Source organism: Marmota monax, unplaced genomic scaffold, assembly GCF_021218885.2.
Source record: "Marmota monax isolate L192 unplaced genomic scaffold, Marmota_monax_Labrador192_F-V1.1 WCK01_AAM20220418_F8-fsc00042, whole genome shotgun sequence".
Taxonomy (NCBI): Eukaryota; Metazoa; Chordata; class Mammalia; order Rodentia; family Sciuridae; genus Marmota; species Marmota monax.
Genome location: NW_026693008.1, coordinates 7,626,607 through 7,642,786, shown reverse-complemented (window position 1 = coordinate 7,642,786; position 16,180 = coordinate 7,626,607). Strand labels below are relative to the sequence as shown.

General features: G+C 37.2%; 1 protein-coding gene across 4 annotated transcripts in view; it reads right to left on the bottom strand.

Annotated features, from left to right (window-relative positions):
- The window catches only part of Cfap20dc (CFAP20 domain containing), a 231,593-nt gene that overhangs the window by 109,385 nt on the left and 106,028 nt on the right, over nucleotides 1-16,180 (bottom strand). For all 4 annotated transcript variants that reach the window (XM_046453013.2, XM_046453011.2, XM_046453012.2 and 1 more), the window contains one exon: nucleotides 14,363-14,519. In XM_046453013.2, the coding sequence (XP_046308969.1) occupies nucleotides 14,363-14,519 (157 nt within the window). The remainder of the gene's footprint in view (nucleotides 1-14,362; nucleotides 14,520-16,180) is intronic.

Genomic DNA, 16,180 nt, shown 5'->3' with positions numbered 1-16,180 from the left:
AAAATGAGCATGGTTAATTTCACTGCTTCCTTCCAAGGGTTAGAAAGGATTAAATGAGATAAAGCCATAAAACATATGGAAGAAATTCAGAGAACTGTGCAATAAATAAGGGAATTCACTGGAAATATTTTACATTCACTTTTCAGTACTAGAGGTCTGACTTCAGAGAAGGTTAAATATGCTCCAGTTAAGACATCTGGAATATATCAGATCAATAAGCAAAATGGCATTATTGAATAACTTAAGCACCGTTATATGAATATTTTTAATTTTTTATTTTGAAATAACTTTAAAGTTAAGGAAAAGTTTTGAAAAAAAGTATAGAAAGTATCCTATATACTTCAGACCCAGTTTCCCCTGTTGTTAACATCTTACCTTTGATTACTTTCATGAAAAAAATCTATTAAAATAGTTAAAATAGTATTTTAATTTCATTCATATATATATATATATACACACACACACACACATATATGTATATATATATATACACACACACATATATATATATATATATATATATATATATTTAAAATATTTTTTAGTTGTTGGTGGACCTTTATTTTATTTATTTGTATGTTGTGCTGAGAATCAAACCCAGTGCCTCATGCATGCTAGGCAAGTGCGCTACCACTGAGTCACAACCCCAGCCCCCTATATGGATATTTTGATTTTCTTTTTAGTAAATTTTCTGTTCATGTTCTTTACCCATTTTACTTTAGTGCATTTTATCCTACTTATTTGTGTGACTTTTTTTTGGTACTAAGGATTTAGCCTAGGGGTGCTTCACCACTGAACTACATCCCTAGCCCTTTTTTAAAAAAGTTTTTAATTTCGAGACAGGGCCTTGCTAAGTTGCTGAGGCTGACTTTGAACTTGCAGTCCTCCTGCCTCAGCCTCCCAAACCTCTGGGGTTATTGCATGACTTATTTTGCGGTAAATATATTAAACCTTGCCATCTGTAGCAAGTAGAAAAAGATATTGATATTAATATCCTAGAAAGCAATTTTACTGTATGTATCAAAAGGCTTAAAATGTTCATTCCATTTTATATAGTAATTTCATTTTATGAATCTAAAATAACATAAAATATCAGAAACTCAAAGATCTATGTAAACAGGTATTTATAAGTTCTGAAAATAAGCAACTTAAATTTCCAGTACCTGAGGAATATTATACACATTACAGTATATCATGGGCAGTAAAGAACCAGAAGAAAATGTATTTATGAAGACATCAATGCTGTGGGAAAGGCTCAAAATAGAAATTAAATGAAAATAATAGATACAAACCTCTCAATTGTATGTAATAAATGTATGAAATGTAGACAATGGTAAAAAGATAAGAAGGGAATATACTGAAATGTAAAATAACTTCCAGGTGATTAGCTTAAGCACAGTTTTTATTTTATTCTTTATGATAATTTCTATGTATGTTTTATTTTTTAATTAAATTTTCTAGTTTTAGAATGTAGTGGAAAAATTTGCACAAGTACATGTGAATGTTAGCAAGAAACATTCAACCAATCATCCCTCAAAAAACACCCTTCTGTATAAACTCTCACCACATTTATAGTGGCAAATGGTGTTAGAAGAGGTTTCTCTGTGTCTGAGCCACCGCATGCTCCTAATTGGATCCTAATATCTTAATCTTGAAGAGGAAAATGAATCATTTAACTAAAATGTTAAATACTCATCAGCAGCCTAATGGATTCTAAGTGTCCTATGCTCCAGTGATTTAAAATCCACTAAATTTACAAATTCTAGTTTTCAGGTGTTCTTTGTCCATCCATTCTTTATTTGTCATTGACATTTAGAAAATCGATATGAAGTAATTGAATAAATGAACTCACAGAATAGACAACATTTGTAAAAATAATTAAACTAACCCACACAAGGATATTTGACGTATCATTCGAAACACCTTTGAGGTTAGAAAGATAATTTCTATATCAATCCAATACCTATAATTTAAGATATGATCTTAAAAGAAGAGAATTCTGGAGGCCATTGAGAACCTAAAATAAAATGTTTTATTCTTGTAAAGAGAGATCATGGAGACCTAGGGAAGGGGTTTGTGTAAACAGTGCAGGAATACAGTGCTGTACAGAGCTGGAAATGAATCCAGCACAAAGCCTGACTTTGTAACTAACAAGGGACAGACGGCCAATCCCCGATGACCGTAAATCCATAAACTTTTATGGAAGACAGAGCGAGGCAGAGACCATTGCAAAGCTCCAGTCCAAAAATCTTACAGGAACATGGCAGATATGCAAATCAGATTTCATATTAAAAGGCTCAGATCCTTGGGCTGGGGCTGGGGCTCAGTGGTAGAGTGCTTGTCCAGCACATGTGTGGCACTGGGTTTGATCCTCAGCCCCGAATAAAAATAAAGGTATTGGGTCCTACAACTAAAAAGAAAAAAAAAAAAGCTGAGACTCCCCTCTGTCATTTTTCCTTTCCAAGTAGCTATTGTCCCTTCACACTCAGAACTGTCTTAGTGTTGGATTATTAGTTGAGAGAAATGGTAGGCAGTGTAAAATATGCAATAAAAGAATAAATAAAAGCCCTTATCATTTGATTGTTTAAAATTGAAGACTAATCATGGTATATTTTGGAGGTTGAATGGTCCCCAAAGATCCATGTGTTAAAGGCTCTACTAATGGCAGGGCCATTGGGAGGTGGCAAAGCCTTTAAGAAAGAGGTGGGGCCCAGTGGGTGTCCAGGTCAGCGGAGCACGTCCTGGAGGATTGTGGGACCCCAGTCTCTTCTTTCTCCTTTTTACCTCCTGGCCACAAGGAGAGCAATTTTGTTCCACCAAATGCTTCTACCATGATTTTCTGCCTCACCGCAAACTCAAAGCAACAGGGCCAATTGATCCTGGACTGACACCTCCAAACACGTGAGCCAAAATAAATCTTTTCTAAGTTGATTATTTTAGGTATTTGTCAGAGCAACAGAAAGCTGACTCACAGCTCATTAAGCCCGTTTAGCACCTATTGGCTCTCAAACTTTCTCTGAAACTTCATGGAGGAATTATGTGGAGAGAGGCAGTAAGTCTCATTTGTGTGAAACTAGGAAGGAGCTTTATGGCCATCTGTTAACCTGGCAGGGGGGTGTTCTGTGGACCTCAGGGAAAGTGAACTCATCTAGCCAGGGCCTGCCACCCATTAACATCCCCTCTTCTTTCTGTGTAATTACTAAGTCGTTTTATTTTCTTTTTAGCTTATAACAACTCGATGAATTTTGAAATATTGCACAGATCCTACAGAAAAATTCAGTAGTGGTGATTTGAGTTCACAAATAGCACGGGCTGCTTTCATCCACACATTTACTCGTTTTCTCATTCAGCTTCTACTGTGAGCAGATAAATCAGGACGTTGTAATGTGCCTGGCATTCACCTGGTGACAGGAATCAGGTGGTGAGCAGGACTGCCCTCCTTGAAGCCCACACCCAGCAGAGGATATGAAACAAATCACATCACACATAATTGTTTACTTATCATAATTTAAGTGCTCTGAAGGAAAAGTTCAAGGGGATGAAAGATGTGAGGAACCTAACAGCCCAGGTGTCACGTCAGAGAGACGTTTAGGGAAAGTCAAAAAGGGTAAGTAGGAAGTAGCTTTGGGGTGCTGATCTTTCAGGTAGAGGGGACAGAGCATTTGAAGTCTGTAAAGGCAGAAGGAATCCAGTGTATTCTGAAAGCCAAAGACAGTTCTGCTGAAGGGTTGCAAGAGCAGGAGAGAAGGGTGGGAGAATCCCAGGGACCCCTTTGTACAGCCCCTGGTTGGAAGGGGCTACCCACCACATGTTCATGGGCACAAGCCCCTTAACAACAGCCTGAATCAGATTAAGCGCAACTGCCAAGTCTTCCGGTTTTCCTCTTTGGTTGTTTTTTGGTGATGTAGTGAAAAGTGCTCCCTGCACGTTTTCTTTGGCTATCAGAACTTCCTCCCCAGAGGGAAATAGCAAATCGAGCTGGCAATCAGAATCTAAGCGACAGGGGCCTGTGTGCATTGCTCTTTCAGCTATGTTCTAACTCTGGGAGGGCAGAGCCATGGGGACATTCAGGCTGCTGGATGGTGGCAGAGAGGAATCTAAACTGCATTTGCTGATGGAGATGACAGCGCCTAATGTTGGCAGCAGTGGTCAGTTCAGGATGGCAAATGGTACGTGGCAGGGAAGGCAGTGAGAGAGCCGACAGACTTGCTCTTGTCGCATCCAGACACAGCCAGATGCTGAGGTTTTTGACGCCTTTGCTCCAGGTGTGAATTAGTGTATGATTAGAACATTTGAGTGACTGTGTAACCCTGCTCACCTTTCTTTGGCCATAAACTCATCATAAAATAGACCATCCTGTAGGTGTTTAATATCTTTGATGAGGATCTTAACTAGCTTTAAAAATTAAGTCATCAATTTTAATACATGTATAAAACACTTTATGCATTAAAAAATCACCATCCCCATTTTATTGGGGGGAAATGCCTTATAAAGCAGTGAGATTTATAGAACTGCTTCAGTTTATGGCTCCTTCGAGCTCACTAGTTTAAATAAGGACCAATTTTATAATAGTTCACTGGTCACTAGTCCCAGACTCATCTAGATTCATCTCCTGCCTGCAGTGCCTAGCACAGTGCCTTACCTATATCAAATTTTATCTCTTCAAGACACCAGGGAGAGAGACAGAAAGATCTTTGCCAAAATAAAGTCTGCTCTTTTTTTTTTTTTTTTTTTTTGTACCTGAGATTGAACCCAGAGGTGCTTTACCACTGAGCTACAACCTTCCACCCCTTTTTGTGGTTTAGTTTAAGACAAAGTTTTGCTAGTTTTTGAGGGTCTCATTAAACTGCTGCGGTTGGCCTTGAACTTGTGATCCTCCTGCTTCAGCCCCTGGAGTTGCTGGGATTACAGGGATGCGTCACCGTGCCTGGCGGTTCTGTTCATTTTTATTCATTCATTCATTCCTTGGCCATGTAACTGTCAGATGTTCTCTGGACGTGGCATGGGTTCAAATCCCTGTCCCTATGGAGTGCACTAGATAATGCAGAAGGATATGAAGCCGTATGTGATAGTGTTTAAAAGCACAGGCTCTGAAGCCATCCTTGGTTTCTATTTGGCTGCACTGATGATTAGCTGTGGATCTTGTCACAGTAACATTTATCTCACAGTGTCCTACTCTCCTTACCTTTATCAATAATAGACAAATAGTTATGTAAATGATCTCATTACAATGATGACAAACCACCACACCTTAACATGTGGTTTTTAAATAATAAAAGGCATTGATGAAATGAGAAATTCTATCCCATCTGATTCAAATGTATGATATGTCAAGATCATTGTACTGTCATGTGTAACTAATTAAAACAAATAAAAAAATTATAAAAAAGTAAAAGGCATTGATGTCTAAAGTGGTACACAAGCCTGGGTTATCCCTAAAGCTGGCTGATCTTGAATGGTTTGAGAGCTTTTGAAAAATCTGCTGAGGAGAAATTCACATCACCATAAAGTTCAGCATTTTAAAGCAGAATATTCAGTTACATTTAGTGCATTCATAATGTTGTACAACTGCCACCTCTGTAACTTGTTCCCGAACATTTCCATAACACCCAAATAAAACCCCATATTCATTGAGTCGTTTCTCCCCATCTCCTCAGGTCCCCAGCCACCTGGCAACCACAAATCTGTGTTCAATGTCTAAAGATTTTTCTATCCTAGATATTTCTTATAAATGAAATCAGACATTATGTGATCTTTTGTGTTTGGCTTCTTTCCCTTAGCATATGTTTTGTAGGTTCATCCACACTGGAACATCAATGAGTACTTTATTCCTTTTTATGACTGTATATTATTCCATTGCAGTGTATGTTGACACTATTTTGTTTATCCATTCTTCTCTTAATGAACGTTTGGTCTGGTTCTATATTTTGGCTGCAGTGAATAGTGCTTCCATAAATGTGGGTGTCCACGTAATTGTTCAAGTACCTGATTTTCATTCTTTTGGGTGTATACCTAGGAGTAGAACTTCAGGGTCATATGGTTCTTCTGTTTGCTTTTTTGAGAAATGACTGCAATGCTTTCATAGTGGATAAGTCATTTTGTGTTTCCACTGGTAATGTATAAGTGTTCTCATTTCTCCACATCCTTTTCAACCCTTAATTCCATTAAGAAAAATTACAGCCATCATAATGGGTATGAAGTTTTATGTTGTTATGTTGAGCATCTTTTCATGTGTTTGTTACCTATATATTCCTTTGGAGAAATGTCTATAAAGTCCTTTGATCCTTTTTAATTAAGTGGTTGTCTTTCTGTTGTTGAGTTGTAAGAGTTCCTTGATGTGTTCTGGATACTAGAATATATTAGGATATTTTGTGTATACACATACAGATAAATACACACATATACTATACATGTGTGTGTGTGTGTGTATATATATATATATATATATATATATATATATATATAATCAGATAATGAATATCTGGTATGCATGCATTCTAGTTCATATATATGCCATGCATATAAACATTTTCTCCCATTATATAGGTTGTCACTTTCTTGACAGTGTTCTGTGATGAAAAAAGTTTTTATTTTGATGAAGTCCAATTTATTTTTTAAAAATTTTGGTTGCAGTAGTTTTAGTGTCACATTTAAGAATATAGCCAAATTCAAAGTCTTGAAGACCTACCCTTTTTTTCCCCTAAGAGCTTTATGGTCTGAGCTCTGATACTTAGGTTGCTGAGACATTCCAAGTCCATTTTGTATATGGTAAGAGGTAGGAGTCCAACTTCACTCTTTTACATGTGGATACAGAGTTGTTCCAGAATCATTTGTTACAGTGACTGTCTTTTCTCCATTAAGTTTGGCAGCCTTGTTGAAATCAAATGTATGGTTTGTCTTCTGGACTCAATTTTATTTTATTCAGTAGGTTTATACGTCAATAACTATTTCAATACCAAACTGTTTTGAATACTGTAGTTTTTCAGGAAGCTTTGAAATTGAGAATTGTGATCCTCTAACTTTGATCTTCATTTTAAAGACTGTTTTTGGCTTTTTGAATTTCCTTGCAATTCCACATGAATATGAGGATCAACTTTTCCATCTCTGCAAAGAAACCCACTGGGATCTGGAGAGAAGTTACAAGGAATCTGTAGAGAGCTGTCATCTTTACAAAATCGAATCTTCCAATCCATGGGCATGGGATTTCTTTCTACTTATTTAGGTCGGCTTTGATTTCTTTCAGGAACATTTTGTAATTTTTAGCATGTAAGTTTTTCACCTCTTTGGTTAAATTCATTCTTAGGTATTTAATTGTTCTGGATGCTACCGTAAATGGAATTGTCCTTAAAAGTTTGTTGAGAGATGAGATTCTCTCAAAAATATAGTGTTTAATCAGAAACTAAATATTTTCAACAGAATAATTATGAACCTCAATATATAGATATTCATGACCTACTTGTATGGGATCCACTGTTGACTGCTGAGTAATTCTGCTATGTTGACCTTACCCTCTTTCTTATTGTGGACTGGTTTGCTAGTCAAGGGCCTTTTGAGTTCAAGAACACTTTGGGAAGGAGTAAAAATGCAACCTTAAACTGATAAGATTTGGGTACTGTGTGCGCTTTTCTGACCTGGAGATGAAGAGAGAGATGGGTAAACTCTCGGCATAATAATATTAAACATTAATATTGCTAATAGCAAGTATTAAAAAACACTGAACTTGTGTACTGCTGAGCAAAGAACAGGTAAAGACTTGGCCTCGAAGTTCCACTCTGTGACACCCAAGCAAAAGATGCCTCATTCCATGGGTCCTGTTTTCTTATCTGTATAATTAAGATGCTGGATTAGAGAACGCCTAAGCCCCTTCCCTGTTCAAAATGAGTCTCTTTCGGTAAGATATTGATTTTTCCAGATTCTTCCATAGGCATTGAAGGAATAATTTTTTTCAATTTGCTTGACACTCAGTAAAGGTTTACAGAGGAGACAATGAATGAATTAATGAATGAACAAATAAATAGCCAACCCTTAATTCATTAATTCACCAAACATTTATAACAAATTACCAGGTCATGTGCTAGAGATAAAAAAAAAATGTAGAGACCTGGTCTATTGCCTTCAAGGGGGCTCTCAGGCTGAAGTTATAACTTTAATTATTCCCTTGCATTTCGGAACATAGTACATATACCTTCTCCCCCCTCCCATGACTGATATTTCAGATAGAACTCTGAACTGCCAGCTCTGGAGACTTGTAAATCATCATTGGCATAAATATGCTAATAGACGATGGCTTATTCTTTTTTTCTCTCCTTTCTCTCTCTCTCTTATCTAAATATCTACACATGCATGCTGGTTTTTATTTTAGAATTAGATGCAGAATGATATAAGTTCACCAATAATTCAGCCATGCACTTCCCTAAAAATGCCATTTCACCCCCCCTTGGGAGCCATAAAAGTAATAAACTAAATCAAATCTGAAGTCTTCACCACTTGACCAGCATGTCATTCCTTTGGGCAAGTCACAACTATTTAATTGCTTGTTGCAAGGTTCTAATAATTCACTTCCCTTTATATTCCACTGTGTAAATGGAGAACAGCAAAGGATTAGGACCAATATCCTAATTTGGGCGAATTAAGAAGTTGCAGAGTGAAATGGCAACAGTGTAATTAAGCCAAGGACAATAAAGTACTGAAATAAAGTAAGCTTTTAACACATTATTTTTAAATGAAATCCTGTGGAATTAAAAAAATATATAGTAAAAATTTCCTCTGCTTTTAGCTCTCAAAATTTGACTACTCTGTCTTCACAGAAGAAACCAACCCCTCTTCAGTAAGGACAAATACACCTCCATTACTGGTTGTATCATAGGTACTGAATTCGGCCAGTCACCAAAGCTTGGCATATGTAGTCCATGACATCTTTTGTATCTTTCCCTTTTAAAATCTCCCCTGCACTGCATACTTTATATAGGAGTATAAACTCTGGAGCCCCATGGGCAGGTTCACATCCTGGCTTTGGTTGTGTGACATTGGTCACTTTATTGGACCTCCTTGTATTTCGGTTTCCCTACCTGTAAATGAGGATTATAGTAACATCCATCTCAGAAGGCTGAATTCAGTCAGTTCACATCTGTAAAGGTCTTAGAGCGCTGCTGAGCTCTTATCAAGAATTAAGGCTGCCATCATCATCGACATCACCACCGTCATTATCACCATCACCATCACCATCATCTCTTCGCTTCCACTGCCAACCTCCTTCAGCAGGGACAGGGATGCTCAGTTTACCCTAGGCTATGCTGTCCTTTGTTCTCTTTTGTATAATTGTCTTCTTTATGAACACCTGTACTGTTAATTTTTCTAGTGCCTATATTACACCTAGAACTCGGGGGAAAGGACTTGTGTGCTACATTTTTATGTCATCTCAACCTTGCAGCCTGGTTGTGCAGTATCACAACCGCCATCCCGCCATGCACCATGCTAATGCTTTCCTTGAACTTCACAATGCCATGCATGTGCATCTCTCCCTCTCCCCATCCCCCCCCCTCTTTCCTCTGTCTGAAACGCTCTCTTTTCTCATTGCCCCACTTATTTTGTTGGGAAATTATTATTTTTTCTTCATGAAGCATTTGGAAAGTTAATATTCTGCCTAGGTCAGTATATCTCAAAGAGTGCTCTATGGACAGGTACTAATCCACTGGTATATGGAAAAAAAAGTCACCCTGTATTCTGAAATTAAGACCCTCCTAGTCTGTGCAGGCATTTGTGTGCATGTTTAAATCGTCTTTCTTTAATGAAAGAGTCAGAATAATTGTAGTTTTTCTTGTGTCTGTTTTAATCTTCTGCTTTAGCAAATCCAGATGTGGGCAGTTTTACAGCAGGCTTTACATTTTTCTTAACTTGATAGGCCTGGATAATCTAAGTGCTTCACCAAATGGCTCTCCCAAGTAAGGGGCTCCAGACTCTCTTCCCATACTATTTAAGCTCATAGGGAAGTTACCATGGGTATTAACACTGACGTGTAAACTTGCCTGTGAGTCCCTGGATTCCTTGAAATGGGCTTTGTCATCCCACTGCCTGATGTGTAGAAGATAAATAAATGTTTAACACTGCACGGTGCATTATAGCCTTTTCACATATGTTTTTGTATATGATTGGGTAGTTGCAATGATCTTACAATAACCTCATATCGGTTGTTGAGGAAACAGTGCTCAGAGATGTTGAAGGCTCACACAAAACCACAAAGTTGGCGTGTGATCACAGCAGTGGACTGTGGGAACACTGACCCATGTCTTTGGGATCTACAATACCAACTTCACTTCTCTAGGGTGTACTCGGTTTACACATGCTGTGCTTTCACTGTAAACATAATAACAGTATTTTACCTAACCAAGGAACAATTATCATGCTTATGTTAATAGTAAGGGAACTGCAATATGAAGATATTTATACAAGGTTCAAGTTAAATGCTAAGAGGAATATGGGGTTATTCTCCACACCACCCTGGACCACTCTGGTATGGATGCTCACAGTGTGGGAGGCTGTGTATGTGTGGGGGAGGGGCCATATGGAAACTTACCATCCACCTAATTTTGCTGTGAATCTAAAATTGCCAAAAAGTAAAGTGTGTGTGTGTGTGTGTGTGTGTATATATATATATATATATATATATATATATATATATATATATATAATTTTTTTTTAAAGTTGTGCACCTTTGAATCATATGACATACTATGAGTGTGTTTCTTTTCTTGTATAGCTTCTTGTTTTCCTTGGAGTTGATCATTGGTTTGTTTTGTCATGGATTTTCCATATCCAAAATATCATTTCTTCCTAAACTTCCCATTAACCTTGTGAAATCACCATCATTTTTATTTTCTGCATTCAAACACATCAAACTCTATCAGGTACATTCTTTTCCTGAAGACTTTCCTCCTGAAAGTCTCTATATTTCTGTTCAACTTTGAATGTGCTGCCTAGTTTCATCCTTCAAACTCCTTTGACTATAAATATTTTGTAAACTTTCTTTGCCTTTTTTTTAAACTTTACTTTTCTAGTGTACATTTTCCCTTTGCTTTTTCCCTGGATGGAACTCTTTGTTTCATAAATTATATTTCCTCCTTTTTCTGGATCTACTCTCATTTTTGTGGAGAGTATCTTCCAAATCTTTTTTGAGAAATGATGTAAATAAGTTTTCAAAATCTTGTATCTTCATTTTGCATTCATTTGATTGATAGTTGTGTTAGTGTAGAATTCTAGGTTGAAAATAATGTTTCCTTAAATTTTCCAAGGTAGACTCTCAAGGTCTTCTGTCACTTAACATTGCTGTTACAAAGTCATTCTTATTCCTTTATTTCTGATCCTTTGTACATGAACTGTATTTCTAAAAATTCTGGAAACTTACAGGATGTGATGGGCTATGTCAATTTGAAAATATTCTGACTTCAATTTTTGGAAATCCTACTATTTCATTGTTTACTGTAGCCTTTCTTCTTGGAACCCTGTTACTCTGATGGTGGACTCCTTGGGCTAATTTCTAACATTGTTAATATTTCCATCATATTTTCAGTCTTTTGGGCTTCTTTATTTTATTTTTGGTTCTATGTCTCTTAGTGTAGGAAAACACCATCCAGATCTCCAGAGTTTTTGATATCCAGTGTCTAGCATTAACTCAATACTCAGGCATACCAAGAGAAAACTAATTAGAGAAAAGAAACAGATACCTGGGGGATTCAGATACTGGAGTTATGAGCCATAAGCTTTAAAATAGCTTTGATTAATATAGTTGAGATATTTGATAACACCATGGAGAATTTCATATGAGGAATGGAAACTATAAAAAGAAATCAAATGAAATCGTATAGTCAAAAAACACAATAATTGAAATTAAGAATGCTGAAGCATGCAATTATTCAGCTCCTAAATACTGGAAAAAAAACAACTTCTACCACAGATGGTCCAAAGAGACACACAGAAGAATGTTCTGGCAGCATTATTCAAATCATCCTAAAAGAATAAATAAAATGAGGCTTATTCATATAGTGGCATAGTATACTAAAACCCAGCAAATTACTGTATCATTCAATAACATGGATGACTTGCATAATGTTCTGAGAAACAGTGCATATAAGAAAGAATATGTACTAGGTTATTCCAATTCTATAAAGGTCAAAAACAGATAAAGTTAATCTGGTAGAAGCAAAGACAGAAGTAGCCACTCAGGAGAGGGAGAGGGTCAGGCTTAGAGGATGTTGGTAATGTTCTATTTCTTGAAATTCCACAAACTGTGTGTGTGTGTGCGTGTGCGTGTATGTGTGTATGTGTGTGTGTGTGTATATATATATAAATTAAGAAACATAATATACTTCAAGAAAATCTTATGGAAGGCAAGAAAGAACACATTATTCAAATTATTCTTATTTTATATGTGTAGTATCTTTCATTAATTCTGAGAAAAAAAATATTTCCTTCTTCCCGTTAGTTTTTTCATCTATCACACACTTAATGTATCTGAGCTCAGAAGCTCTCTGGTTAGGTTTGTCCAGAGAATAAATCTCTTCCTGCTTGGTTATATGGAGTCAGAGAGGGCCTGGGGTCCTATAGCAACCTAAGCAGAATTTAACCACTCTCCCAGTTTTTAACCATACCTGGTACCCTACTGGGGCTGCCTGTTCATGAACATCTTTGAAACCCATCAGCAGACCTCAAGAGCAGTAAGCCTCAAGATTTCAGCCATCTTTGCTCTTCTAAGTCACTTCTTGAGCTTATGAAACTTGCAACATCTTTCATCAGTTTTTGTCTCTTCTCCCATCCTCTTTATCTTAGGTACTTATGCCTTTTTTAAAAAAATTATTCCTGTGATTTTAGTGGTGCTTGAGGAAGGATTAGAGATTAAAACATGCATTTAACTTGACATGTTTGATCTGCTTTTTTCTTTACATTTTTATCAGTCAGGTTATGAACCATCTCCCATGATCTGATGTAAATAGTACACATTTCTTTCTGTACATTTTGAGGCTTCTTATTAGCTGGGCTCCATTTTTAAAAGTAATATCTTTCACTTCCCCATATAGTCTTTAAGTGGCATATAAGACAAGCAGCTGCACTTGATGGCTCCTGATCTCTTTGGGGAGCTGTGTTTTACTATCAAAAGAATTTATAGGCACAGTGTCCTGGTGCACAGAGTGAGCCACATAAGGGTTTCCTGTACTGTACACCTACACTCATGCAGATGGAGCACAAGTCTAAACTCTATAGAGATAAATGTCTAAAATAATCTCCTTTGACATCTTATGAGCAGCCCTGCTTCTTGTGCTTCTAGAGATTTGATATTAGATAAATAATCCCAGATGAAAAAAACAAAAGGAAGTATCAGTTTTCTTTCAATACTTTTGGTTGTTTAAAACCATTTCGCAGGGTGATATTCAACTTATGAATTCTAGGTGGCTGAGTCACTTGCAGAATATATTTATTAATCAATGATGGATAATTTATATATATTTCTAGTCTCTCTAGGACTAATTTTAAGAGGAGCTCAACTGTCTATTTTAACGTGATCACTAGAAGTTAATATGGTTGCTGCCAAATGACTTCATGAAATGTACACAGAGTAAAAACATAGTACAGACAACTGCAGAACTTTCTGGAGGCCTGCTATCTTTTGCATACCCCTCCTTTTGTGGTGATTTTCCCACACAGTGAATCCTGCCTCCAAAGTCAGGAATCAGACATGAGATTTACTGGCCTCCTTGGCTGCTTACTGAGGCTCCACAAATCAGACACAGACAGGTCAGACTTTGTTCATTGAGAAGAAATCAACTTCTGGAGAGGGTGGCAGAGAAGTAGGCACTTACTATCAGGAGCTGCTGTAAGAGAAATTCTGGAACCCAGAGCCCCGTGTTATATTGAGTCTCATGGAGTCTGCATTGTTGCAGTAGCTATGGGGGAGGGGTGTCCCTGAAGCAGTATTGTGATAGGACTTGAATTTGTTCTTGGCTCTAGATACTAAGCCTGACTCTAGATATCCCTGAAAGTCTATAAATTCGCTATTTCCTTAAATAAATCCCTTTTCTGTTTCAATCACCTTAAAAGGATTCTGTTGTTTGCAACCAAGAATCCTAACTCAGATGACAAAGTCACCATAAACAAAGGAGAAATGAGCTACAAAAATAAAAATTTTTTTGTGATATTCAGCTATAGTAAAAATAAACATTTGATCCAGAATAAAGAAATCAACATGATTTTGAGCAAATTTACTTTAGCAGACATAAAATCAAATGGCTACCACACACCCATACTATTCCAAAGGCATGGATAATGTAAAAAATACAACAGAGAATTTTAAAGTCGTGATAGCAAAACATACCATCTTTATCAGCAGTGTCTTGAGGCTTTGATTTTAAGGTGAAGATTTTTCGTAGCTTACAGTTTGCTGAGACAATAATTCCATCCAACGACTGGAAAACTGCTCCCTTGAATATTTCACTGGTGAAGGCTACCAAGTCAATGCACAGATTGCACCACTAAGATGGAGAGAAGCAAAGGAGAGTTAAGTACCTTCCACAATCACCTAAATGAACGAGCCACCATGTGCAGAGAGACCAGAGGGTTGAGGCAGTTATGTGGGCCAGCCAGCCCCAAACCAATTTCACCCTATCGCTGTCTTGGCTTAAAATTTTCTTAAAAATTGCTTTGAGGGCTGGGGTTGTGGCTCAGCGGTAGAGCGCTTGCCTGGCACGTGTGAGGCACTGGGTTCGATCCTCAGCACCACATAATCCAAACTATACATTGGCCATGTGACTCCAGAGTTCCCATCATGAGACAAGACTCTTGTCTGTAGGCACTGTGCTGGAGGGAAGCTAATTGCAGGTGTGTCGGATCACTTAAATCTTGAAAATCAGGCATAAGTAGCCAATTGTTCCTTTAAGGGGCCTAATTTGATCACAATTAGCCACTTATATTTGATGGAAAAAAAAAGGTATGGATGAAATTGGAAGCTGGGTTTAAGCAGTAGCCAGTGTTGTCTACTTATAACCAATTAACCTATTGTACAGAAATAGATTCTTCTAAAGAATTTGTAATTATGCCTGGCATTTGCCAGTTTTAAAGTACTCTTGCAGGCACTAATTTCTGCCCATTAAACAATTAGATTCCTCAATACTTCATCAAATGAATCCTCTAAATGGTCTGACTGAGTTAAAGAAAGAGGGGAAAAATAATCATTTAGTGAGTAATTAAGACCTATTTAAGACTACAGGACAAAGGTAGGAAAAATTATTTTTGAAATTAAAATCATACCTACTTCTTGGGTTCTATATATTGGGCCCTTTTATTATTTGTTTAGGAGCACAATTTACAAAAGTTTCATCACATAATTTTTTAAAAGGCAAAGCTTTCTATCAAGGAATGTCGACTTTAATATGGAGGCGAGCCTGAGAGTGTTTCCACAGCAGAAAAGGAAGAGAATGTGGTAAGATATTGAGAAAGCGTATGGAGATTTTGTTTTTTACATGTTTCAACAGTTAAACTTATATTCCAGGCCATGAGGAGGCTCTGGTTTTTTGGGGGTCCAGGAGTCTGACATAAGCAAAGGTAGGAGGTGGGACTGTGTTGTCATGGTTAGCAGGATGACAAGCGCAGTGGGTATTGGGAAGGTTTGTGGTGGGATTGGCCAGGGAGGCCAGGTTCTGGACCAACTGGAGGATCAGGAAGAAAACCTTGAATCTTCAGAGAAAGTGCATCTGAATAAGACGATCCTTCTGGTCCAGAGGGGAGGCATGCATGTGGCACATTACAGAGGAGGCCCATGATGGGCAGGTGGGGAGGTCTGGAAAGCCTACTTTTAAACAATCTTTTAAAAAAAATTCAACACAGTTTTATATGCAAATGCAAGCCAAACAGTATCAAAAGTTTTGAACAAAATACATTACATTGCCTTGTCATGCTTCCTCTCATCTAATCATGCTGTCATCTCAGATAATTGTTTTTTCTTTCTGTATTTAAAAATAATAGCTCTTCATTCAGTACTTTCAGACACCAGCTACTGACTTCCTGGATGGTAGATAAATCTTTGAGCTCATTCACATGCACCTGACTTCCCCCACTTTATTCTCCCTGGATAATCATCTCTCATTTGCTCTTTTTTCTTAAAATCTATGTTCCATGTTTTCCTTATTGTGAATGT